Genomic DNA, 26,550 nt, shown 5'->3' with positions numbered 1-26,550 from the left:
ACAAACTTCTAGATGAACTTGAACTATCAGAAGAAGAAACTTCTGATTCTGAATAAATTGAGCTTAAATGCAGATTCAAAAATTAAGTCAAATTAAAAAAAATTAAAAATTACAAAAATTACAACAAAAAAAAATTAAAAATTACAAAAATTACAAAAAAAAATTAAAAATTACAAAAAAAAAATTAAGAATTACAAAAATTACAAAAAAAAAATTGGGATACTAAATCGTACTAGAATCCTCCTCGCGGTGTATCCTGGGTGTATAAGTACAGCTAATTCTAGACGTATTTTCTTTGTTCTAAACCCCTAGATTCTGAGTTTGAAACAAAAATACTGATTTTTTAAATTTTATGTCCGCCATTTTGAATTTCTCAAAGTTGACATTATATTCGTAATGTGCATTGTTCTAAACCCCTAGATTCTGAGTTTGAAGCAATTCATGTCCGCCATTTTGAATTTTTTAATTTTGACTTCAGATTCGCATTCATAGTTAAAAAACTATAATAAACGTGGTTTTAATCGGTTTTATGGCCTTTTCCTAAGAAAAAAGAGTTTTGGTCACTCACTCGGGTCTTCTGGCCCAGTGTGCAGTGGAAGGACCGCTACCAGCGGTGTATTGACGCTCAAGGGTCCTATTTTGAAGAATATTAGTTGTATAAGCCAAACGGTTTAATAAAACTGCTTAAAAAAAATAGGGCACATTACTTTTCAATCAAACCTTGTAAATCTTCCAATGGGTGATTAATTTTGCGCCACTTGGCCTATACAAATACATGCATTGATAAATAATGATTCCAAGCTACTCTGCGTGTTCTCCACACTTGTTTTTCCTTACACGCACTGCTCCATCGAGATTCCCTGCTTGTTGTCGCCATATTGCACCACCAGTACCCACTTCGAATCCTTCGTTTGCGCGCTTTTGGGATACTCCAACTGTGTTTGAGAATCGCAGTAGTCTTCTTCCTCAAGCTGCGTGTAATGAGCTAAACTCATCGCGGATAACTCTGTGTAATCATCTCTGAAGTACATTTTGAATTGTGCAAATTTTTCCCCGCTAACTTTGTGTAGCTGCGTGCGCTCTAAATAGTTTGGAACCTCTGTGCAAAATGTTTTACCCGGGCAAATGATGTCAGCTTATGGTAGAAAGAAAATACATTTTTAGAATATTTATATATGTATGTAGAAATTGTTCAGAATGTATTTACTTTCAGAAAAGTTGAGCGCATCTGTGTTGTTGGGGTCTGCGAATGCGCGCGATGCATTTGCCTGGAAAGATAATATTATTAAAATTTATAAATTTATTTGAGTTATATAATTAGTCTGTTTTTACGTTAAACTGGCGGCAAACATTTAAGTTTTATAATGAATGCAAACAATAATACTAAATGGAGACTTATCATTGAGTTCTTCCAATTGCGGGATTTCAATAGATATTAACAACTTCCCTGCCCCCATACAAAGCGCTTTGAGAAGGCCCACGCCCAATAGTTTTTTGTTTTGCTTAACTGAGTAATATGAATATATATTATAAAATATTATTTTTATAAATAATTTGGCATATATTTACCTTATTTTGGCTATTTTGTTTTGTGAGTCAAATGTGACTCATGAACGCAAAAACACGTTCAACCAGTCACATGTGAACATATAGGACCATAAGAAATAATTTGCATGACAGATAAGTTTTTGAGTCACAGTAACGGTAAATTGATATATTATATAAATGCCACAAGCGTGTATTAGTGTGCCTTTTTGTTTGATTGAAGTTAGAAAATTGGAGAAAATGTCTAACAAAAGATTTACGACAGAAGAACTCACCCGATATTTAGAAAACTCTGATGATGAAACTCTGATTAGTGATGGAAGTGATGAAGAATACGATGATACAGAGGAAATATTATAGATGCTTTCCATTTCAATTCAACCGGGCTATTCGGGTCATGTTCTTCGATTTCGATGTAACTGAAATATATTGCTCTCTGGTCAAAATAATGAGATACGTATTTTTTTGTTCGCCCGAAAAAAATTTTTTTCAAGAGTTATCGATAATTTTGTTTTTCGGCTCAAACTCGATTTTTTTTAATTAATTTAATTTTTTGTCAACTTTGTCAAAAATGAACCGATTTTAATAATTTTGGGTTCAAAAGGATCGCCATTACTTACACGAGCGATTTCATGTAGAAGCAGTTGCAAAAAAGTAGTTGCAAATTTTTTATTTTGCAAAAAACAAAAAGTGCGAAACAGGTTTTTTACTCAAAAATTCATTACTCAAAAACAACTCATTTTAGCTACTGGGTATTCAGCTTAATTGAAGTTTGAGGTGTCCTTCTGATTTGGAAAAAGTTATAAAAAAAACAAATACACTTTTTGAAATATTGAATTTCGAAAAAATTTCAATTTTTGCTAAATAAAAAATTTTCAACTACTTTTTTGCAATTGTTTCTACATGAAGTCGTTCGTGTAAGTAATTACGATCATTTTGAGCCCAGAATTATTAAAAGCGGTTCATTTTTGACTAAGTTATGAGCGTTTAAAAAAATTGTTTTCTTATATAATTAAAAAAAATCGAGTTTGAGCCGAAAAACAAAATTATCGATAACTCTTGAAAAAATTTTTTTTCGGGCGAACAAAAAAATACGTGTCTCATTATTTTGACCAGAGAGCAACGTATTTCAGTTACATCGAAATCGAAGAACATGACCCGAATAGCCCGGTTGAATTGAAATGGAAAGCATCTATAACAATTAGGCAAAATAGAAGTGAGGTGGCTTTACGACCACTGGAAGACACTTCGACATTTAACGCACCGAATTTGCAATGGAATGGAGATGTTTTGCCTTAGGGGAGAGAAATATTTACAGGTAGTCACGGTGTACAAAATATTTCCGCTATTACTGAAGATGGAAGAATTCGTTTAGAGAAAATCTATTCTTATTTAATACCTAATGATTTAATTGAAGAAATGGTTATTCGCACTAATAATTACACTCAGTTTTTGAAGGAAGTACGCACTGCACAATTGAGTCGAATGACGAGGTGGGAAGATGTCAGCAGAGAGGAGTTAAAATTATGTTTTGGAGTCATTATTGGAAATTGGACGTGCTTACCAAAAAAACCCTCTTATGCACAGAATAATTATGTCATACAACAGGTTCTCCTCAATTCTAAGGTGTTGACATTTTACAGAGGTCCAAATAGGCGTTATTGGAAAACAAAGAACACATAAAATAGACCCATTCATACATAAAAAAAAATTTCGCAGCCTATATCTACCTACTGATATTATAGTAGTTGATGAATCTATGGTGAAGTTGCATGGAAAGTTGCTTATAAAAACCTACAATCCGGCAAAAACCAATCGCTATGGCATGAAAATATACAAAGCCTGTGCTGTAAATAGTTACACATGGTCCTACCAGGTTTATGACGGAAGGTCGCCGCAGTTAGAAGGTCTGGATAAACCTGGATCAACAGTAGTGCATCTCACAGACTCGCTGTTAGATGCAGGTCATGTTGTTGTTGCTGACAACTACTATAAAAGCTTGCCATTAGCTGAGTACCTAAAAAGTCGCAAAACTGACTTGGCTGGCAGAATTTTTGGTGAATGAGCTCTTGGAAAGTTGGCCGAAGATCCACTTTTTTATCGAAAAATTGTGTTCAGCGACGAAGCTCATTTTTGGATCAATGGGTATGTAAATAAACAGAATTGTCGATTTTGGAGTGAAGATCAGCCAGAAGAATTGCAAGAGCTGCAATGCATCCAGAAAAGGTCACAGTTTGGTGCGGTTTATGGGCTGGAGGTATCATTGGACCGTACTTCTTCAAAGATGCTGCGAATCGTAACGTAACTGTGAATGGTGAGCGCTACCGTGAAATGATATCCAACTTTTTGCAAGAATGTAAGAGCTTGACTTGCATGACATATGGATTCAGCAAGACGGTGCCACATGCCACCCAGCACGCGTAACAATGGACTTGTTGAGAGGCGAGTTCGGTGAACATTTTATTTCACGTTCGAGACTTGTCAATTGGCCACCCAGATCGTGCGACATAACGCCTTTAGATTATTTTTTGTGAGGCTATGTTAAATCTCATGTCTATTTAGACAAGCCTGCTTCACTTAACGCATTGGAAGACAACATTAAAGCATTTATATGTGAGATATCGGCCGACACTTTGGAAAGAGTATGCCAAAATCGGACTAAGCGGATGGACCATTTGAAGCGCAGTCGCGGTCAACATTTGCATGAAATCATCTTCAAACATTAAATTATATAGACTGTACTATCGATTTAAATAAAAATTTCATGCATTTTTCTGAATTTTACATGTGTTTTTTTGAAAAACTTTCCTATAGCTCTTAGAATGAACTAATTTTTATAAAAAGATAATTAAAATTAAAAAAATAAATAAGTAAACTCTTAAAGGTTTTCAATATGTGGTCCTGTGTAATAATTTTATGGGTATATTACTATTTTATATACCACTTAAGAGGTCTCGTTTTAATGGCATCTAAAACCTTTTCAGCAAATAAAAAAATTAACGTTACTTGTAGGTGCATTCATGTACTTGTACCTATGTGACCTATGAAAAATTGGTTACCCAGCGCCAAGTCCAGATTTTCAGAGTCAATTTCAGAGTCAAAATTCTGAGTTAGCAGTTTTTTCTACTACACGTAAGCATCTGAGAAAATGTACCTTCTGCTCAAATATGAACGAGACAATTGAAGTCATAAAAAAGAATTCGAAGAAGGAACTGAAATCCATACCGAAATCGGCCTTCCAGAAATGCTATGATGATTGGAAAAAACGTTAGCATATGTGTATCGCCTCCAATGGTGATTACTTTGAAGGAGATAAAATAAAAAAACAATAATTAACCGTTTGTGTTTTATTAAATCAGTCTCGTTCATATTTGAACAGAAGGTATATAAAAAAAGTTTTTTTGCCACAGTGAGATTTTCTTCACTCTAAAAAAATAATATCCATCCAAATATAATGAGCATAAAATAATAAACATCCAACTTTAGTACAATCATCCATTAAAATGGAAACTAACAAAAGGGCTAAAACAGATCACGAGAAGGCAAACACATTTGCACGCCACTTCTGCGCCGTGTCTTCTGCCCCACGAAATCGAACCTTCTCCATGCACTGCTCAAAAACTAAAAGATACCCTAGAACACAAACACCAGATGGAAGATGCATTCACTTGCCTTACGAACATATGTATATAATTCCATTACATTATCTGGTTTTGCTCCCGCTCAGTGGAAAGTAGCGCGAGTGATAATCATCCTCAAACCAGGAAAAAGCGCTGAACACATCAAATTATATCGACCCATCAACCTACTGCCTCTAATGCAACGGAATCTCTTTTCCTCAAGAGAATTATGCCTATAATTGAGGACCGAATTGTAATCCCTCGTCACCAATTACCAATAATTTGTTATAACTTTAGTAATTTCTACCTCAAAAATCGATAATTCTTTGTCAAGCCACTTGACTTCCTTACAACCACCTTCTGAAGAAACAACAGGCGGAACGATCGCGGATGACACTGCCGTACTCACAATTGACCCCCACCTCCAAGTGCCACAAACTTCAGAAAGTTGGCCTCAGAGCCCATCCTAGCTAGAGAATCAGAGGTCTCGTTAGCCGTTGATAATCAATTAGTTTTAATTAATTATTAATTATCGCATATTATTTATAATAAAATTAGTAAGTTGTTGCACTTCTGAGTATATTCCATAAATGTTTTTTCTCGTGCATGAAATGTAAATAGCTTTAAGCAAAAATATTGCTTAGTGTTTAAAGAAAAAAAGATTGAAATGAAGAAATGGATTAAAAAAAAATTTGAAAATATATTAAGTTTAAAGTCTCAAATGTTATATAGTTTACTGTAAAAAACTGATTTGATATGATAAAACAATATTTGACTTTAAAATTAAAAATTAAAAAAGGATAAAATCAATATTAAAATTTTTTTTTGTGTGAAGTAAAATGATTTATTTACTTGTAAAACCAAAAAAAAATATTTCTTTATAAAAACAAAATTAGTATTTAAGTTACATTTATATTTTTTATAAATACGCTATATCAACACACAACTCAATGCCTTGAATATTTTAGTGCAATCAATCAATTTGATCGGAGTTTTCGAAGCATACGAGATTTACAATTGTTTTGGCACCTTGAATTGTATTTCACATAATTAAGTATATATTTACTTATTTTACTTTTATTTTTCATAATCTAAAAGTTCGTCTAGATATCGTTTGCGTTTTGCAGCTTTTGCTGATCTGCTCTACACAAGCCGAGCTTTAATTTTTAACACATAAGCTTTCACTTTTACTCAATCACCCTAATTGCCGCCACGAATTTCAAGAACGCGCGCCGGTATTCCGCAGTACGCATTTGCAGCAGTTGGGCATTTTCACCTGCTCCTCCTTCATTTCGCCATTCACCAACACAATCATGGTTCTAAACACGAAGTGCTGTTTACATTTCGATGTGTAGAAGCGTGGCAAGGAGTCTTCAAAACGGCAAGGCTTCTCCTCATTGCTGAAACGAAAGTAGTAGACTACAAAAATTTCCCACTAAAAGTTATTGCGAATTTTTACTCACTCGCACTGTTCCACCAAAATACCCTGTTTATGCTCTTCATGTTGCACGACCAACAACCACTTCGATTCCTTGGTTTCTGCACTTTTCGGGTATATCAGATGCGATGTGCTGGAGCAATAGTATTCTTCCAGCGGCTCAGAGTTCATGCGCTGCGTTACGTTTTGTGGCTGCACGAGATCATCCCTGAAATAGGGTTTGAATTGTGCAAATTTTTCGGGACTGATTCTATCCAAGTGTGTGGCTTCCATGTAATTTGGCACCTCCGTGCAATAGGGTTTGCCCTGCCTTCGCTCGGGACAGATAAATTCATCTACAGACACGAAATAAGTGAAAAAAAAACAATGACACAAATTTCTCCAAATAAAAATAAGAAAACTATTAATTGACTAATCACCGTCGGGAAAGATGAGCGCATCATTATTTTGGGTAGGTGGGAAATTTCTATTATTAATGTTGTTGTTGTTGTTGTTTGTGGGTGTACCCGACGTTGTCGTCTGGAAAATGAGAAAATCGTTAAAAACCACGTTCAGTTTGCCGTCGGGCGATCTTTGCACTTTAAATGTTGGTTGCGATGAATCCTGCAGGTTGCAAATTCAAAACAAAAACAAAAAAACAGCGAAAGGCAGAGGCAGTGTGAGTCAGAGAAAGAGAGAAAGCGTGAGAGAGAGAAAAAGTGTTAGTTTATGCGATTCTTCATTGAATCTACTTGCGAAAACTTACATTGAACAGTACAAGTCCCGGACCGTCTCCCACTTTGAAAATACGATCCAATTTCTCATTTAAATCCTCCGTCGTCTGTCAATAATCAAAAGTTTTTAATTTTTAAAAATTTCCAAATGAAAATATAATAATTTTTTCTTCGTTTTTGGTCTAACCTTCGTATTTTGTCCCGACTGTGGTCGTGCTAAGTTCCCATACGGCGTACGTTTCTGTCGGGAAATGTAAGTGTCCGCGGCAATAGGATTTATTATCTGTAAGAGGCAGGCGTGCGGGCGATTAGAATAAAATATTTACATATATAAGCAGGCAATGTAAATTAAGAATTTCGATATTTAGGTGTGTGTCAGGTGGTGTAGCATTTGTAGTGAGTAGAGAGTGAGTGTAAATACGAAGCAAAACCAACCAAGTGTAGCAGCCTAAAAACTTCAATAGGGCAAAAGATAGGTAGCAAATATAGAGGTGTTGTGCTCGTAGTTTTTCTTTGAATTGTAAGTGAAATAATTGCTGGTCAACGAGAAAGTAAAACAAATACTTTTTTTTAGTTTTTTTTTTTTGTAAAAAAATATTGTATTTGTTTTTGTTATTGTACAATAATTTTAAGGGAAATAATTGCCCTTCAACGAGAAAACAAAATGAATATTTTTTATAGGATTTCTTCCATATTTTCTGATGAAAATATTTGTGAATAAAATTTTGCATTTTTTTTTTGTTTTTTGTTATTGTACAATAATTTTAAAGATTTGTTGTATATTTTTTTTTTTTATTGTACAATAATTTTAAGTATTCAAGGAAAGTAATTACCGGTCGTGGAGAACACAATATAAATGTTTTTTTCGAATTTTTCTGTATTTTCTGAAAAATGGGAAACAAATTTTACAAAAATAAAAAACAATTACAAAAATATAAATTTTTTCCTCCTCTTATTTTTTTCGCCGATAAAAATATTTGTAAAAAAAAATGTGTATTTTATATCTTATTATGATTGTACGTGAAATAATTAGCGGTTGAAGAAAAAAAAAATAAATGTTTTTTAGATTTTTTTTCTGTGTTTTCCGATAAAAAATATTTAAAAAAAAGTTAGAAAAATAGAAAATTAAAAAAAAAATATAACTTTAATTTTTGCATGTTACAAAAATGTTGATTCATTTTAAATGATAGCCAAATAAATGCTTGAAATTTTTGCTCAATACTGTAGATATATTTGTATACAATCCTCCTTACTGCAATTTTTCAAGTCTTGAAATGCAGTGCCCGCCAAATCACCGCTCACGTGCACTCTCTATCACAGCGCTTAGGCTACTACTTTGTCAATGTGCGACAGAACAGAACCTACAGAGCGTGGCAATATTTGCGGGGGAAGAGTTAAGAACTTCTACTGCGTCAGAAGGCAATTAACGGCAATATTTGTCACGTTTATATAACTAATTCAAGTATTTCCCATACGATAAGTTGTAGGAAAGCCACAAAACTCGGTTTAAAGGCGATAGAAGCGAATAGCCGGTTGACGCGGCTACTTTTCCACAGCCGATATGAAAAATAAAAAGCACTCTTAAATATGTACGTACTGTAGTTACATTTTAGTTTAAGCTAAACGACTTACCTAATTCCGCGGTTTCTAATTGCACAGATTTTGGCAATCACGCCAATTCTGATTAATAAAAACGATGAAATAATTTATCGCTTTATATGTGTTTTTTTTAATAGTCTAATTTTAATTACTTATTTATTCTATTGAAATTGAAATTTGAAAAAGACGAGCTAAGAAGCACCGAGATATTAAATAAATACTCAGGCTAAAGATCGATTTTATTTAAAGCTCTGGAACGTATATTAAAAGGGTAAATAGTCAAGGATATTAATTTAACAATTTTTTATTTTTTTCCCCTTTATCATTTGAAGCACAGCCGTGAATAACAATGTATCATAAAAGCCACGTTTTGGAAAAAAATTTTTTTTTTTTTTTTGGCAGATTACCTTTAATATTATTCTCTTACATCGCTTAAACTTCAAATTCGACAAAATCATTCAGCTTATCGCAATAAAAATGCAAGTAGAAAGAATTAGTCAGTGGAAGAACGTTGTAAGTTACAAGTAAAAATTATTATTAACGGAATTATCGAAAGTAATTGATAAGTGAAGTAGAGGTACAAAAGTACAGTTGAAAATTGGAAAGTGAAAAAGTGGAAATGCGTGTAAAACAAGAACAAATAATAATAAGTAATGTGGAAAAACGTTTTAATTACAAATCAAGTTTTTTTATTTGAACTATTTGTATACACCTCGGTTTACTTCAATTGCCAAAAATTTACCATAACTCAATTAAAGGAGATCTGTTTTGTCGTATTTAATGCTCAATTACTTTTTGCTTAGTGGGAAAAGTAACAGAGAGAGAGCGCTTCAGATTTTCTCCGATGATGAAATATATTTTTAATACAAAAGAATCATAATATAATATTGCAGAAACTTGGTCAGGCCACAATTTATAATCTAAACGAATAGGAAACCGGTAAGCTATACAACGCCGCCGCTTCGGAAAGAATCCATTCATGTCAGTGAAAAGAAAAATGATCTTGCAATAGCTTCATATTTTCCTGAGAAATACGCCGAGTTTTATATAACAATCTACGATTAAATTTAGTAAAATGTAAAGTTTGTACTTGAAAGCAAACCAACAACAGCAAATCTACATATTTTTCAAGTTTTTTATGCCTTAAACAAATATATTTTTTACATTCAGTAATGGATGCGCCTCTTGTTTAAGCGGTTAAGAGTAGTCAAAATTTTAAAAAATAATGATTTGTTTGCATTTTCTCAGAGTATAATATCTTAAAAATATTTTGTGAAAATTTGAAGTGACTCCGATAAATACTTTTGGAGTCATTCAACAATTAACAAAGGGCGTTCGGGTGCTACGGAATCGATAGCAAAACTTTAAATGCGTTTTTCTCAATACTATGTTTTTTGAACTGGTGATCACTGTAGCTTAAAAACCGCTTGGTAGATTTCAATAACATTTTTACTGCTTTTTAAAAATATAGAAAACTCGTGCACGATCAAAGGATTTTTTTTTTTCAAAAATGTCGATTATTTTTAAACAATTAATTGTCGGTTCTTTCTCGAAAGTCTGAAAAATATGTCCTAAGGCCGCCATATTGTTTATGTTGGATAAAAAAGGCTTCGATCAGTCACAAGATTATCTATTAATAAAACAAATTTTCTTGTCCAAATGATTTAAGAGGAATCTCCAAGGACTTGTGATGATCACTGCAAGGGACTTCTGTAGAGACGGGCTCCACACAAACAGCGATCACTTTTACAATTATTATTATTTTTTTTTAATTCTGCTAAAGTCAAGTCGAAACAGAATATATTAATGCTATGTTTTTATTTTTGTAAAATAAAGAAATTGACTAGCAAAAAAGAATTATTGAAAGTAATAACTTTTTCGGGCCTCTGACTACCCCTAACTCTTAATTTGCGCCGCGGAATTTGCATCCTCTTGTTATCAACTGAAATCAACCAGACAAGAAAAATAGTTAATTAAAATAAGTTATTTTGCTTTGTTTATCTATTTTTAACGAAAAAAAGAGAAATTTTAATTTTAATTGAAAAAGAAAAAAATTACACTTTTTTTAAACAAATTGATCACAACAATACTTTTAGTGATAATTAGTATACAATTTGAGGTACATGCAAAGGCCAATATGTTAAGGAATATCTCAGTAAATTTGAAGTTGACATCTTCATTCCTTTTTGAGTTATATTGCACAGGGCGGAAACAAACGTATTTCGAGAAAAACGCGCTTAAAAATTTGTATTCTTATAAAGTAGAGGTAAAAGCAATTTACAGTTACCCAAGCTTAATCTGCGATACCAGGACCATAAACCCAGCCTTCTTCTTCGAAAAAATCAATCATAGTATATGTATTCTTTTGTTTTCTATGCAGTTCTGCCGTCTTCTGCTGAATTTAAGGATCGCCGCTGTAAGGTCGCGCTCTCTTACCTACCTTCGGTACTTTCGACACTCATCACTTCACCGACTTTTTAGACTTTCTATTAAGCTTACAACATTGAAAAGATATTCTTTGAATTATAAATGAATTTTTCAAGCAAAAAACAGTACAGAAAATTTGAAAGTGCTGAAGGAGCTGTCCCCTTTAAGAAATAAAACGTATTAATTCAAGTTTATAAAATATTTAAAATTACAAAAGATATTACAAACAACAAAAAAATCTATTTAGCCAATTTAACTCGGCAATAACTTTTACTTAACATTAATATTTTGTCCACAGACCTTTGACCTTAATAACGGTATTTATACATTTTGGCATGCTCTGGATCAGTTTTTCCGGAGTTGAGTGTGGAAGACCACGCCACTCCTTCTGAACTCTTGACCATAGTTCCTCGATGTACTTTGGAGCCATTTCAATCTGGACTCTGTGCTGGCCATTCGAAAAGCTGAAACTCCTTTGAAAACTTTTTTCATGACGGTCCTTCATTTAGTGTTTCATGTTAGTACATAGTAGTCATCGAATCTGGAATCAACGATACAGTAGGTACGAAGAAACCCACTCGCTTACAATGGCCGCATAGGTCATTGAAAAAAATTGTAATGCTTTCGTATAAAATTATGGATAATTTTCAGTTTACAAACTTGCAGCAAATTGCAAAATGAACTTCTCATTAGCAACTCAGATAAACCAACTTAAGTTTGAACTGGTTTGCTACTTGAAATATGTTGTGTCCGTTAGTTTTCTAGAAAAACACTTGCATATTGGTAATGTGCATACCTTTCGATAACAACAACAACAGCAATACTCCACCTGCCACAGCAATATAGCACTAAATTGTTGAGTTTTAATGCAATATTTATAATAGTAATCGCTGATAGCTTAAGAGTTACTTTAATAAGAAATAAATTAATGTATGTAAAATTATTCAACAAAACAAAAATAACAACAAATAGAAATCATTGATCAAGAAACAAATTTAGTAAATTATTTGGAAAAATTTCCATGGGTATACGAATATGCATGACAAGGAAGCTGGTTTCGTGCTTCTAGACAATATCGGCAGTACATTTCAGTATCATTTCTTGAATCGTTAAACAAATCTAAACTTGTTGTATTCAATTTTGTATAGAAACACTAGTCAACATATATGTAATATTAGTTTGGAGAAAAAGAAATCCTTTATTTTTGCCGCAAATGGTTTAATATTATTTTATGGCCGATATTTGGGCCTCCTGAGCGATGCTACGACTACAAGCATGCCGATCGACTTCATTTATTTCTGTGATTTTATCAACATTTCCTATTATTATCATTTTATTTTTATCGGCATTTTCTTTAACATCAAAAGTTCTTAAACGGAATCGATGAAACCAAAATTGCACCTTATTAGCTGTTACAGTATCGGCACCATAAGTGAATGGTGTATTCACAATTTCAGCAGCCTGGCTTGAACTTTCGCCTTTATCAAAGAAACCTGAAAAATTTACCGAATTTTCTCTTTGTTGACTTCCGCTGTTAACTCTCTGTAACTCACAACTGAATGGAACAACCAAAAAAGAGCAAAAAGAATTTAGTGGGAAATGCCACCTTGACAACTAGTTAAAACTTTACATTGTTTGATCGATAGTTTAGATTAGATAACATTTGTGGGGGGTTGGACAAGTCCAAGCACTCAGTCAGGAGACCATTGTACTACACCCGGATAGATTTCAGTAAAAAGAATAAAGATAGGAAAGATAAAAAGTGGATGGTAAGACATAAGATAAATTAGTTTGAAGTCACACTTCCTCAAATCTCTTGGATTCATTGATGAATCTTAAGAGATCCAGAAGAGGAAGAGTATGAACTTTATCCATACTCAGTACATCGCAACCCAATATCCTAAGTCTGATTCTAAAAATCGCCGGACAGCTACAGAGAAAATGCTTTGCAGTGTCGTCATCCTCAACACAGGATAGGCATATCGGGCTTTCTACGAGCCATATGCTGATCACAGGCGTTGTGCCCTGTGATTACACCCACCAGTACTCTCAGGTCCTTTCTGCTAAGTTTTAAGAGAAAGGTCGCTATTTTCCTGTTTGGTTCTTTCACAAAACACTTGGCTACTATGCACGAGTTCAACCCAAACCAACGTGCTCTATGGGTAGACCTCATGAAGCCATCAATCCATAGTTGAACCGATGCGGAATTGACGCCTAGAAAGGGTTCAGGACCTAGTCGCATACTTGCAGAGCCTTCATTAGCCAGTTTATCAGCTAACTCATTCCCTTCTAATAGCACAATGTCCAGGCACCCAAATAAGACTAGCTTTATTGTGTTTTGCAGCACTGTTCAGTTGTGTCTTACATTCACCGACTAACTTCGAAGAGCAGCGTGGGTTAGCAAGGTCTTTCAGTGCAGATTAACTGTCACTACAACTTCCAATATTGCTACCTGACCACTTTTTCTCAATTAGCCAGTATGCCACATTTAAGATGGCATAGACTTCTGTAAGAAATACCGTGACCATCTGTCCTGTGGCATAGGTGTACTTAGTGTCTTCGCCTAAATACCATCCAACTCCGCTACCTTCACTGGTTTTGGATCCGTCGGTGTCAAAAGTGTGCTGGTATCCCGTTAATAGATTCTCTGGACTTAACCATTGATCTCTATCTGGGATCAAAACATCATACTTCCTACCGAATCTAACGAAAGGCACCACAGTGTACACCGCTCCGACAACTGGTGGTATATCTGACAGTGGCCAGTGCTTTCTGTATTTTCCCAGACTCCAGTTAACTTGAGTCTGTACGCCGCCGTCTTCGCTTCCTTTCGAGTTTGATGATCTAGAGGTTGCAAGTTCAGAATGGCATTTAGGGCATCACCAGATGTTGTGCTCATGGCACCTGTAATACCCAAGCACACACTTCTCTGTAGCCTGTTTAGGAGTTTTGCTCTGGAATTAACCATTGTAGCCTTTCACCATACAATATAGGCGTATGTAATAATGGGATCGATAGTTAGCGAAAAGTCGATCACTACAACCATCTACCGAGAAAATAATGGATTTTTTTAAATTGTATATCCTTTGCAATATTATGTGTAGAGAGCAATAATTCGATATTTTTATGGAAAAGTTTGGTATTTTTTAGCATAAACTTAAATAAAACGATTTCAGTTCCGATTTATATTTGTGTTTTTTTAGCGCATTGAGAAATGGAAAAGATGGAACTAACTTATGAAACTTTCGTGCGATGATTTATTACGATTTTTGAAGGGGATTATCGAGATAGAAAGGCATTGATCAACGCTTCAACTTTGGGCGTTGAAGCAACTCACTTAGTCAATGTGAATCGCTGGTACGACAAGCGCGAAAGTGGCCGCCGTTCCTTGCAGATTGAATTTGGTGAAGGCCGTCCAAAAATTCATATCGCAAGATTGAAATATGACATGCTGCGAGATAAAAGCATTATTTGATATTAGTGGGACCCGTATACATTCAATATTGCATGAACCTTTGATCATTAAGAATATTTGTTTTCGATGGAAACCGCAAAATTTGATAGTTGCCAACAGCACTCGTGTCGATTGGTGTAAAAAATGTTGAAGAATTTCAGGCGCGGTAGTTCAATGCACTTCTGTGATATCGTTTCAAGTATAGAATCTTTGATATGACATATGATATATGAGTACAACCTCCGGCGATGCTTTAAATGCTAAGCTTGATTTGCTCCCCTTGGATCTTAAGATACAACAGGAAAAAAAGCAATGTGTGGAGTCCATAAATATGTTTTCTTGCTCAAAGACGGAACTTCGGGACCCAGAGAAATCTTTAAGCTGCTATCTGAGCAGTATCCACTGTTTTTGGCACCTAAAGATGACCTGATATCCATAGTTTCGTTTGGTTGATTTCAGATTTTCGATGCGTGAGCAATGGAACAATCCACAATGCATTCAGGTTTGACGGATATTTTTTTTTACCGATGGGTCCAAAGCCGGATGGTACTTAAACGATAATAATAAGTATCATTACGCCATAACAGGAATGAAAACTGTTCTCCAAATGGAAATTTTTGCCATTCTGAAAGTAGCCGAATGGATAATCAGGAGGAGATAGGAGTTTAAGTGACAGTCAGACTGCACTGAAGGCCCTGGAAAACGAGAAGCGAACCTCAATGATTATTCTGATGATATTAATTCTGTCGCAAGATAAAACAGGCTTGTACGTATATGGGTACCAGGGCACTCCGGTGTTCAAGGAAACGAAATTCCCGATGAATTGGCTAACTGTGGTTCAGCGGTTCCCCCACACGGGCCAGAGCCAATCATCGTTATCAGTTCCGTAGGAATCATGAATTGGATCAATCTTTATGTAGGTGATATAGATAAAGAGCGATGGTCCGATCTAGAACGCTGCAGTACTGCAAAGTGTTTTGTGACAAGTCCGAACAGAAAACTGTCAAACTTTCAACTGAAACTTGGAAGGAATGACGTTCGGTTGATGTTCGGTATTATTACAGGACACAACCCATGGGGTCAGCATATGACCACCATAAGAATCATTGAACACCCAGTGTCACTGTCTCGCTTTGAGGAGGTGGATAGCACTGAGCACTTTCTCTGTGAGTGTTCTGCCTTTGCTAGAGCGCGGCTACGAATTTTGGGGTCCGTTGTAATGAGAAAGAAAATATTCGTTCTTTAAAACTGAAGGATATTTACAGATTTGCCAAAGAATCTGGAAAATTCTGACTGGACTAACTACCTTTATCTCTGCCTCTATTCTTTCCTATCTCTTTCTATGATACTTTTCTCCTTTCTCCTTCACTATCTAACCTCTTTCCAGAGCTCTAAATACAATGGGCTTTTTAGACTGAGTGTTTTAGGAGCCACCAAATCTCTTGGTGCTCTTTGGCTCGACCTATTCAAATTACAATTACGGGTTGTATACCTTGTAAGCCCGAAAAAATGGTCCATTGTCATAATTTTTCTTTAATATGTTTTCGAACTTTTATTCAAATGAGGCATATAGTATATCATACTGAAGGGTAACTCTCGACGAATTCATTTTGGTGTTTTATTTTAAAAAATATTATTTATTGTTGATATCGCCCCTCCCCCGAAACGCCGTTTTTTAGGAGAGGCTTGCGGTGATCACGGTAGCGCATGAGCAGCTCAACCGAAAGCAAAAAAATTAAATGATTATTTTAGAAAAATGTTTTTTAGTGAATCTGAACGGTTTATTTACCCAAAAAAGTTTTTTTCCTCGATATGAAAACCGCTTTGCACCAAAAATACGATTTTTTTTTTGGGGGTTGAAAAATTAAAAAAGATAATAATTCCAGCGCACTATGCGAATATTTATAAAAAGTGAACCGTTCAGATTCACGAGGTCGTAACTTCGAATAATTAAAAATTAAGTTTATGCAAATCGGTTAAATAGTTTTCGATATAATCGCATCTTAAGTTATGGATAAGGTCGCGCGCTTCCACCGTCTGTAACTTTCGTTGTAGTGCTCCGATCTTTATGATTTTTAAGATGATGTACTTTTAGAAAATGCCATAAAAAATTTTCGATAACACAAGGTAAAAAAATACATATGAGCCGGAAGCAAATGGTCTTCTACTTTTTCGTATAAACTATAAAATGATATACAACCATTTGTTTGCGAGAAGAAGATAAATTAAGCGAAACCAACCACCGAAGGCAAATGACCATTCACCAAGACAATGCGAGCTTTCATGTATTGGCTCACTCAAGAGAGTTTTTAAACGTTCAACAAATCGAACTAATGGGTCTTCGGCCTTATAGCCCTGATTTGGCATCTAATGATTTCTTTTTATTCCCGAACAACAAAAATTAAATGCGATATCAACGTTTTTCAACACGTAAAGAAGCTTTTACAGACTTTAACCCTCCATTGGGCACCCGGGCTGGTCCAACTTTTTCGACTTTGGACGTAAATTTAATATGTTTCTATTACAGTTAAAGACTTCAGCTTCCAGTTAGCGTCCTAAAATTTAATTTTCTATCGATTTATGGATATAACCTTTTAAAAAGGGTCCTCGAACAGGACGAAGAAAGGCCAGACCCGTGTGTTCAATGGAGGGTTAAACAGCTCGTTTTGGCGGCATCCACTTCCGAGTGACAAAAGTGCTTTGAAAATTAGTTCAAGCGAATGCAGAAGTGTATTGGCTTCCAAACAGAATATTTCGAAAAAGGATAAAGTCAGTTCCAATAATATTTTATTGGGGATTTCTTTATTGCGCGCAAAATGTAAAACGCAATCCTCGTAAAATTAAGAAAAGGGAAATCTCTTACGGAGTTTTTTGTAGTCAAAAGGCAGACGACATAACAATGCTACAGTCAAGCCTTGCAGTACTAAAGAAATCGACTGAAAGTAAGCGAATTGTATTTTCGAACAAACAGGCTGTTGCCTTAGTGACTTTGTTCATATGCAAAAAATTTCAAAATGTGAGTAATTTCAATATTACAATACATTTTATTTAATTAAAATCGAATACGGTATAGAGCACATACCTGAAAATTTTTGAAAGATTCTAATTGAAAAGTATACAATTTTGATGCCAATTTTTTGAAGTTCGTATGAGTTTTGTACAAAGTTTGGAATTTTGATTTGTAAGGTGTTGTATTGTATTTATTGTACAATCAACAATGTTTTTCTAAAAACTTAACAAAAGAAAGTTAATTTGATAATATTGCATGCATTGAAGAAAGACAAAGAGACTTAATTATGTGAGTACAAGTTTGTATGCTTGAAAATTTCTCTAGACACCTGATGGCAAAGAAAAAGGGGATTACGCGAAGTATATTTTCAATATAAACTAATAAACGTGCAATTGACATTCTAAATGTTATATAAATCCTTTTGTCGTTGCTGCTTTTCTCAGCTAAAATTACTACTATTATTTTCTCCCTTTGCAGGTTCATTTTATTGTTTAGACATTCTAAATTGGTATTCAAATAAAACCAGGCATTGTGATGAGCTGAACCTTTTTTTTTAAATCGTGCTAACATTAAACAAATTTTATGATTATTCAATAAATACCCCGGAACCCTATGATAGTCTACAGATAATTTGCATTTTTATTATCAAACCAAAGGGACACTCTCCTCCCGCCCAACCGACACGAAGTACGGATCATTTTTGTTTCAATGCTGAGCCAAAAGAAACAGGAGTTCGTTAAGTGTCGCATGTAAAAATGTTCAGCATAAGAAAAAAATGCATCAGCTGAACAAAAAGTTGAAGGTATACTAACGTCAATTATCTCTGATATAAGAAAGAAGTACGGAAAGCCAAACTTGAATCCTATAGAAATTTCTGCAGTAACGTCGAAGAAATTAGGGAAACAGCGAGACTTTGTAAGGTCCTTTATCTAAACCGCTCAGTAAGGCTAGATTCCATTCGAAAATTTGATGGTTTTACACCATTTCTAAGTCGGAAACGTTTAATGCTCTACTCGAAACCCATTTTCCGGGTAGTAGAACTCTCTCTGAAGTATAGAGTGGCATGAAGAATAACGGTAGCAACGGTGGAACCTCTAGTTATAGCTGGTATATTGCCAGTCGGATAGTGACAAAAGAATCGATAAGGTTTTCCTTGTCTTCCTTTGAGATCTTTAAGTCCCCTGGACCTGACGGAATATATCCAGCAATGCTTAAAAAAGGAGGAGACAGGGTGATTGAGGCCCTGAAAAGGATCTTCACAGCCTGTCTTGCATTTGGTTATATATCATCCCAATGGCGACGCGTAAGAGTAGTATTTATTCCGAAACCAGGAAAAGATGGCTATTCCCTAGCAAAAAGTTTTAGACCAATCAGTTTGACATCGTTCGTGTTGAAAAGTCGAATACGAGTGGTGAAGAAACATATTCGAGTGGGGGTATTGCCGAGAAGTCCATTTAGTAGAAATCAACACGCTTACCAGAGTGGAAAATCATGTGAATCAGCCTTACATGATCTTGTTAGCAAGATTGAAGCCGGGCTGGAAGCTGACTAATACACAATGGGCGTGTTCGAGGACATTGAGGGGGGCTTTTGATGATGCCACTTTAGGCTCGATAAGGAAAGAAGTTGGTTTGATGGTAGGTATTATTACGGGACACAACCCATGGGTTCAGTATATCACCACCATAGGAAGCATAGAGGACCCAGTGTGACTGTCTTGCTTTGAGGAGGCGGATAGCTCTGAGCACTGTGGCCTCTGTGTGAGTCCTGCATTTGCTAGAGGAAGATTACGCGTATTAGGTTCCGATGTCCTGAAAATAAGTAATATTCGCTCTCTAAAACTGGAGGATATTTACAGATTTACAAAAAAATCTGGAAAGTTCTCACAGGACTAACTACCTCTGTTTCTATCTCTATTCTTTCCTATCTCTTTGTTTGCCTATAGCCATTAGACAGTGGCTTACTAATATAGCGGCCTCTAAACCTGTGGGAAGACAGTAAAGATAAGTTTTAATGTAGCGCTTTTTTCATCGACTTTTTCTCTACTTTGTAACAAACTCTTCAAAAGCAAGGCTTCCAAAATAAACCACGAGTCCTTACTTTCGGTATGGAAAAATTTAATAAAATGTGGAGGCTTCCGATAGTCTAGCCTAAACTTGCATAGTGCATGCGCGGTGATACAGAAGAACTACCAGGAACGTTTTTTAGTTTTAGACCCATTTTCTTATCTAACAAACTAATCTTTACTAACCAAGCCTAGCTTATCGGCTAACCTAACTTTTGAAACCAAATTTCTCCAAAGATGTGCATAAGTATTTTGCTGATTTGTGATGTTGAGTACGATGGTTATTAATAGCGAAAAGCCGGTAGTAGTAGTACAGTTTCTCTACTTAGCATCTACCAACAGAGCCGTAATTAAACTGGAAAACTGCCAAAACAAAGTACTACTAAAGAAGAAACCCGAATTTGAAAGACCTTGCATTTAATTTCATATTAATTCTTTGGGTAGAAATATTTAGATATGACACAGGTAAATTCTTAAAAAATCTTCCTTACATAAGCAATCATTTTACGCCCACTTTAAATTTTTTTTTTTTTTTGTTTTTTAATGTTATACTGAAAATCAGAATGCTCATAACGAACCCACCAGCCCTATTAACCTACAATAGGTACATACTTAGTGATACATATTCACGTTCGAAAACAGATGGTCTAGCAAAACTGTCGAAAATCATTGATAAATATCAATCACAAATGTCCATTTTTAGAACGCGGGTAGATGACTTATTATGGCTTGAGCTATGAAATTTTAAACTTGTCACATTTTTTGGTGCTTATTGGTATTGAATAATATTTCTTTTACACTTTTGGAAATTTTTTTATTTTGTTTTTTACTTTTATTTTTTTGTTTGCGTACGTGTGTATATATAATAAAACCAAAACTTGATTTACATATTTAGTAGTATTCATTTGAAAAAATATATACTCATACTTAGTAGCAAAAATGACATTGAAATCTACTCCAGTCATTTAATATTAAGCAAGTGCCAAATATGTCCCAATTGTATTTTCTTGTTATTTAGTACCAACCTGATATTCTAATCTTCTGTCTGGCCATCTGCTCTTAAGCTTGAATGACACTCACAGCGATTTTCCCTTCACTTTGTTTACCTGCTTCAGCCATCATTCACTGCTACTCAACGAAATTTTACTCACTGCTCGTGTATATGTCAACACAGGTTGTGCTAGTCATTGGAGAACTAGTCAAAGTCACGAAATTTTGTAATGATTAACACTTAGCGAAATTTTAAAACTACAAAATTAAAATTGGTTTTTTTTTTGGCTTGCCGGTGAGTGATGGCTCAGGAGAGCTCATTTGATGCTCTCATGTTCATGCTTTTTGGTGAGTACTCATTCAAATTTCGTCTAACAAAAATTCGCTCTAATATAAAGTAAATCAGATCAATCGGTGGATTCATTTCCAGCAAGTCGGTAACTGGTAATGCGTCTTTAACAATGAGCTGAAAAGTCCCGGGCCTAACACATAGATGGCACTAGTTTCATTGCATTCACCTCTTTTAGAGTTAATACTAACCTTAAAAAGACAGCTGCTAAATTTCATGAAAATCTATTCATTAATTCGTGAGTTATTGTGCTAAGAGCGACGCTACTTTTGTTATTTTCAAAACAGTGTATAAAAAAAATTTCATGTTTTAATTTCACATTGCATCCTGATAGGAAAAAATACCGTTCAAGCAAAGCAATGATTTGAAAAGTGTTATGGGGACTCCGCTCCATCAGAAACGACAATAAAACGAGAGTTTGTTGACTTTACAAGTGGTCGTTGAGACACCGATGATGCGCAGCGCAGTGGACGTCCACACGAGGCAGTAATAACAGAAAACATCAAAAAATTTCACAAAATCGTTTTGATTGATCGAAAAGTAGAGTTCTGTGAGTTACCTGACATCGTAAAGATATTAAAGGCTTTATATTGCATGAGCATTTGACTATGAGAAAGCTCGGTTCAAGGTGGGTGCCGCCTTTGTTCGGTGTTTTGTTCCATCAAGACAACGCACCGGGTCAAGGGTCAATGAAAATAATGGCAGAACTAAATGAATTGAACTTTAAATTGCCCCCACATCGACCATATTTGCCGAATTTGGCTACCGGCGACTGCTGGCTGTTTGCAGACCTTAAAAAATGCTAGCCAGTAAGAAATTTCACTCGAACGAAGAGGTTATCGCTGAAACTGCGGCCTATTTTGAGGAAAAATGTAAGTCATCCTACAAAAGTGCTACTGAAATGGAATGAATGCGTTATTCTTGATGCAAATTACGTTGATGAATAAAGGTAATTTTAAATAAAAAAGGGCGTGTAGCGTAGTACACATAACAGAAGGGAAATTTTCGAGGCAGACAAAGAAAGAGGGAAGACCCGAGAGAGAATGATAGAGAGAGAGAGAGAGAGAAAGAATATATATCTATATAAATTCACAACATTTGCAGAGAATACAAATAGACAAAATTTACAAAAAACGGAGAAGGGTCGACCGTTGTAGGTAAACGCCAGACACAAACCGTGACAACAACGCGCACTATTCCGAGCGTTTATCACCGGCACAAACGCAGCGATTCCAGGACCGCAGCAACGGCACAAGTTACCGCAAGGCAATACCAATAAATCCGATGCCGAAATGGATAGCACTTTATAGTACGCACAAGCACCAGCGAGGAAACGGAAATTAGCGCCAAAATGTAGACACCAAAAAAGCTTGCACCAACAAACAAGCGCCAAAAAGTAGGCAGTGTTATTTCTCGCTAGAAATGAGCAACCTCAAGGAAAAACTCATGAAAAATAGCCTAAAGTGTATCTAAGATATATATAAGGTATAGCTCTCTCTCTCTCTCTCTCCTTTTCCTCTACGTTATATCTTTTTTTTCTCTCGCGGAACGAAAATGCCCAAAACGTTGCATGGCCTTGAAATTCTCGCTCCATTCTCGCTCGCCCATCGACGCCTAAGAAGTTTCACTTCAAAAACCTGTTTTCTTGTTAAGCCCTGGACTTTTCAGCGCATATTTTATTTGTTAACATGTAATTCTTTTGGCATATTTTACTTTCAGTGAAAGTTTGAAGTCGATAGCACGCAGACAAATGTTAGGCGGTTAACTATACCACCGTAAATTGTCAACCTTTGCTTATCGATTTCGATATGGAAGAGACCATAGACAAGAACGAAATACATTGCTGTACTACTACCTGTTTAATGAACCTTGGTAACTTTTTTAGTTGCGTCATGAAAATGAATGACTCACATTAAGTGTACGGGCCAACTGCGAGAATTTTTTGTACAGCATTCAGAGACAGAGTAATTGAGTGCGAACTTGACACCCATAAAAAGACTAAAAAGCCTGCAGTAGTGGAAAAAGGGTGGGAAGTGACGAACGAACGCGAGGATGTACAAATCTCGCGGCTCGAAGCAATGTTGATCTTTTCTCTGATTTAATATCCACGGTATTATTTATCTTAAATAAGGTCCTGCCGAACAAACAGTAACTGAAAAGTTCTATGTTGAGCACTTGTATAACTGTAAAAGGACTGGCATACCAAACATTGGCGGTTCTGTTGAGAATATTGCTGCTGTAGTGCAAAGCGTTGCTGAAAAACCTTCAGTATCGATCTCTCGACGTTCTCAACAATTAGCCATTCGTGAACCAACTGTTTTGCCGTTTTATCTGTGAGTTTATTACCTGCTATCTCCACCAGGAGACTATTGTGAAGACCGATAATCAAATGGTGTGCTTAACTTAATTTTATTGTTTTTATTTATAAATTCCCGTAACTTGATTGCCATACTTCGTGCTGATATATGAGTAGTTCTAGGCAGAAATCTTTGTCATCCTGCAGAAATGCAAAATGTTAAGGGAACGTGTGAGCTTTTAACATTTTTTCCCATGGTCAAGCCGCGATCCAGGCTCTGATGATGCCATGGAGCAGATCCAACTTATTCAACTCCTGTAAGAAGGAGTTGAAATCTCTTCGATGGGCAAGTAACATTTCTCTGATCTGGGTTCCAGGACATAAGAACATAGAGGGAAATTAAATTGCCGATGAGTTTGCCAGGAAGGGGACTTACTTAGTCTTAAAAGTCTCCCATCCGGTCGGGATGCCGGTGACTGTTGTTAAAGGGGAATTACACAATTTATTTCTTAGGAGAGCGCAAAAAAATGGAGCTCCATTACTTCCTTGCTATTTCGAAAGCCCTTTGGCCCCAGTTCAATATACGGAGGATTCAGAAAGTTCTAGGCACTCCACGCCATTCAATTTTCATACTCGTAGCTGTGTTTACCGGTCATTGGACGATCGGCTCACACGCGGGAAAGCTAGATTTACCCCCATGCAGAAGTTGTGGGGACCTTCCAGAGAAGGAGACTGTTGAGCACTTTCTCTATAAATGTCCGGGCTTGGCAGCTAGACGATTAAGATCACTCGGTGCTCCTTTCTTTGACAGCCTGGGGCAGTATGCTAACCCAAATCTCATCAAACTTTTCCATTATCAAAACAGATCTTTAGTGCTTCTTGAGGAGTGCCAGAGTGGTATTTCAACCATTTCACTTACCGATTAGAATGTGGAAGATTTATATATTTTGAAAATGGCGTCGTACGTCAATCATGTTCGACACTTGTGAATTAGACCGCTTCAAAATACAAACAGACCAGCAATGAAGCGTGTGAAGGTAAAAATAAAGTGGTCCATCAGTCAACATTTTTTTATTTAGTAGAAAGGTTATTCAAAAACAAAATTGAATGATTAATTTGGTTTATATGAGAATTTTTTTATGTGGCATTTATTTAATTTCCTGTGATTGCCTTAGCTCATTTCTATCTGGTCAATGTTTATTTTCAACAAGACGGCGCTACGTGTCACACAAGCAACGAAACCATTGACCTTTTACGGGAAAAGTTTCCGGACCATGTTATCTCTTGAAGAGATGTTCACAAGCGGCCACCGAGATCTTGTGATTTAACCTTGTGACGTTTTTCTTTGCGGCCACGTGAAAGAGCAGGTCTACGCCCGAAGATTGCCTAGGGTCGATTCAAGACCTCAAAGATGGAATTCGTGAGGTTATCGAGGACGTAGGGCAGCCACTTTGCAATTCGGTTATGGAAAATTTCATGAAAAGGATATTGTCCTGTACGCGTGGTCGTGGTGGTCATTTATTTGCCTGATGTTATTTTCAACTAAACGGTGATTAAGTTTCAACGGCCGGTGTTGATTTTGAATAACCTCCACTCTTTTAAGAAATTATTTTCATTTCTCTTTATTATGATAATATAGGGATGGTTTTATTACATATGGAACAAAATATCGGACAAGTGGCCGCCGTGGCCTCAGCGGCACACCTCCATCCAATGGTCCAAATTTTCGATGACGCTGAGGCATAGTTGAGGTTATATGCCGTTAATGTGCCGAATTATCTCATCTTTAGCTCTTGAATTCCTGCTGGCTTATCGATGTGCACTTTTTCTTTCAAATAACCCCAAAGAAAGAAGTCCAACGGAGTCAAATCACATGATCTTGGCGGCCAATTGACATCGCCGCGACGTGAGATTATTCGGCCATCAAATTTTTCGCGCAAAAGAGCCATTATTTCGTTAGCTGTGTGACAAGTGGCACCGTCCTGTTGAAAACACATATCGTCCACATCCATATCTTCCAAGTCGAGCCATAAAAGTTCGTTATCATCTCACCATAGCGAACACCATTCACAGTAGCTGCATGACCGGCCTCATTTTGGAAAAAATACGGTCCAATGATGCCGCCGGCCCATAAACCGCACCAAACAGTCACTCTTTGTAGGTGCATTGGTTTTTCGACAATCACTCTTGGATTATCATTCGCCCAAATGCGGCAATTCTGCTTTTGACGAATCCACTGAGGTGAAAATGTTCCTCATCAATGAAGATGATTTTCTTCGAAAATTGGTCATTCACTGTTTCCATTTCCTGCCACCATTCTGACCATTGACGACGCGTTGCTCAATTGTGTATCTTCCTATAGCTCAAATTGAGTTAGTCTGAGATTGAAAAATGTGAAATGAAATGCAGAAAAAAACTTGACGTTTAGGTGTGGTTCACAGTCAACATCGGCCCTTTATTAACGGCATACCTTCCTCTTTATAATGAAATAAACATTCGATCACTTACACTAAAAAATAGCATATTTCTTTGAATATCAAAATAACACCTCTTATTGGAAAACCCTTTATGTATGTATGCATAAAACTCAAAAATTCATGTAATTGTTTTGCAGAAATCTTAAACCTTCATTTCGGGTTCTTCAATGTTCAGCAAGTCACCTTTATAAATAAATATATCAAAATTTGAGGTTAACCTCCGCTTCATCTGTACTTGCAGTCTCTTATTTGACTCATATGACTCACGCAATTCAAAGTACTGTCCCTGCACTCAATCAATATTTTGGTTTATTTCGTCAACTCCGATGCACTTTCGATGTGTAATCTGCAGTTGAGATTTTGCGGTTTTCACTGTCAACATCATTGCAACCACAAACACAGCCATTTATGGTATTATGGTCACTCACCTACGTACTTATTTATATAAAATGGTTTGTGGATGTATGAAGAGCTACTTAAAAATATGAAATCACAAGCAAGTCGGGCATGCAATCGTGAAAACAAAGATCAGACAAATTAAGAAAAAATTAAAATAAATGTAAGAGC

The 26,550-nt window shown here is 35.8% G+C and overlaps 2 protein-coding genes across 4 annotated transcripts in view; both read right to left on the bottom strand.

Moving 5' to 3' along the window:
* Positions 1-833: 833 nt before the first annotated feature.
* LOC128855332 (protein spaetzle-like) lies at positions 834-1,916 on the bottom strand. The gene is made up of 3 exons (XM_054090175.1): positions 1,821-1,916; positions 1,208-1,268; positions 834-1,135 (listed from the first exon to the last, which is right to left on the bottom strand). The coding sequence occupies exons 1-3, from the start codon at positions 1,914-1,916 to the stop codon at positions 834-836; spliced, it is 459 nt and encodes a 152-aa protein (XP_053946150.1).
* Positions 1,917-6,000: 4,084 nt separating this feature from the next.
* The window catches only part of LOC128855601 (protein spaetzle), a 49,436-nt gene continuing 28,886 nt past the window's right edge, over positions 6,001-26,550 (bottom strand). The window contains exons 2-7 of one of the 3 annotated variants that reach the window (XM_054090631.1): positions 7,504-7,599; positions 7,349-7,423; positions 7,183-7,206; positions 7,023-7,122; positions 6,629-6,938; positions 6,001-6,565 (exon numbers count right to left, since the gene is read on the bottom strand). In XM_054090631.1, the coding sequence (XP_053946606.1) occupies positions 6,385-6,565; positions 6,629-6,938; positions 7,023-7,122; positions 7,183-7,206; positions 7,349-7,423; positions 7,504-7,599 (786 nt within the window). In that variant the 3' untranslated portion in view covers positions 6,001-6,384. Of the gene's footprint in view, positions 6,566-6,628; positions 6,939-7,022; positions 7,207-7,348; positions 7,424-7,503; positions 7,600-26,550 lie in introns of all 3 variants that reach the window. The other 2 variants (XM_054090630.1, XM_054090632.1) reach the window with 2 other exon arrangements.

The sequence above is a fragment of the Anastrepha ludens genome, chromosome 2 (assembly GCF_028408465.1).
Source record: "Anastrepha ludens isolate Willacy chromosome 2, idAnaLude1.1, whole genome shotgun sequence".
Lineage (NCBI taxonomy): Eukaryota > Metazoa > Arthropoda > Insecta > Diptera > Tephritidae > Anastrepha > Anastrepha ludens.
Note: the sequence above shows the minus strand (reverse complement) of the source record. Positions and strands in the feature narration are given on the sequence as shown.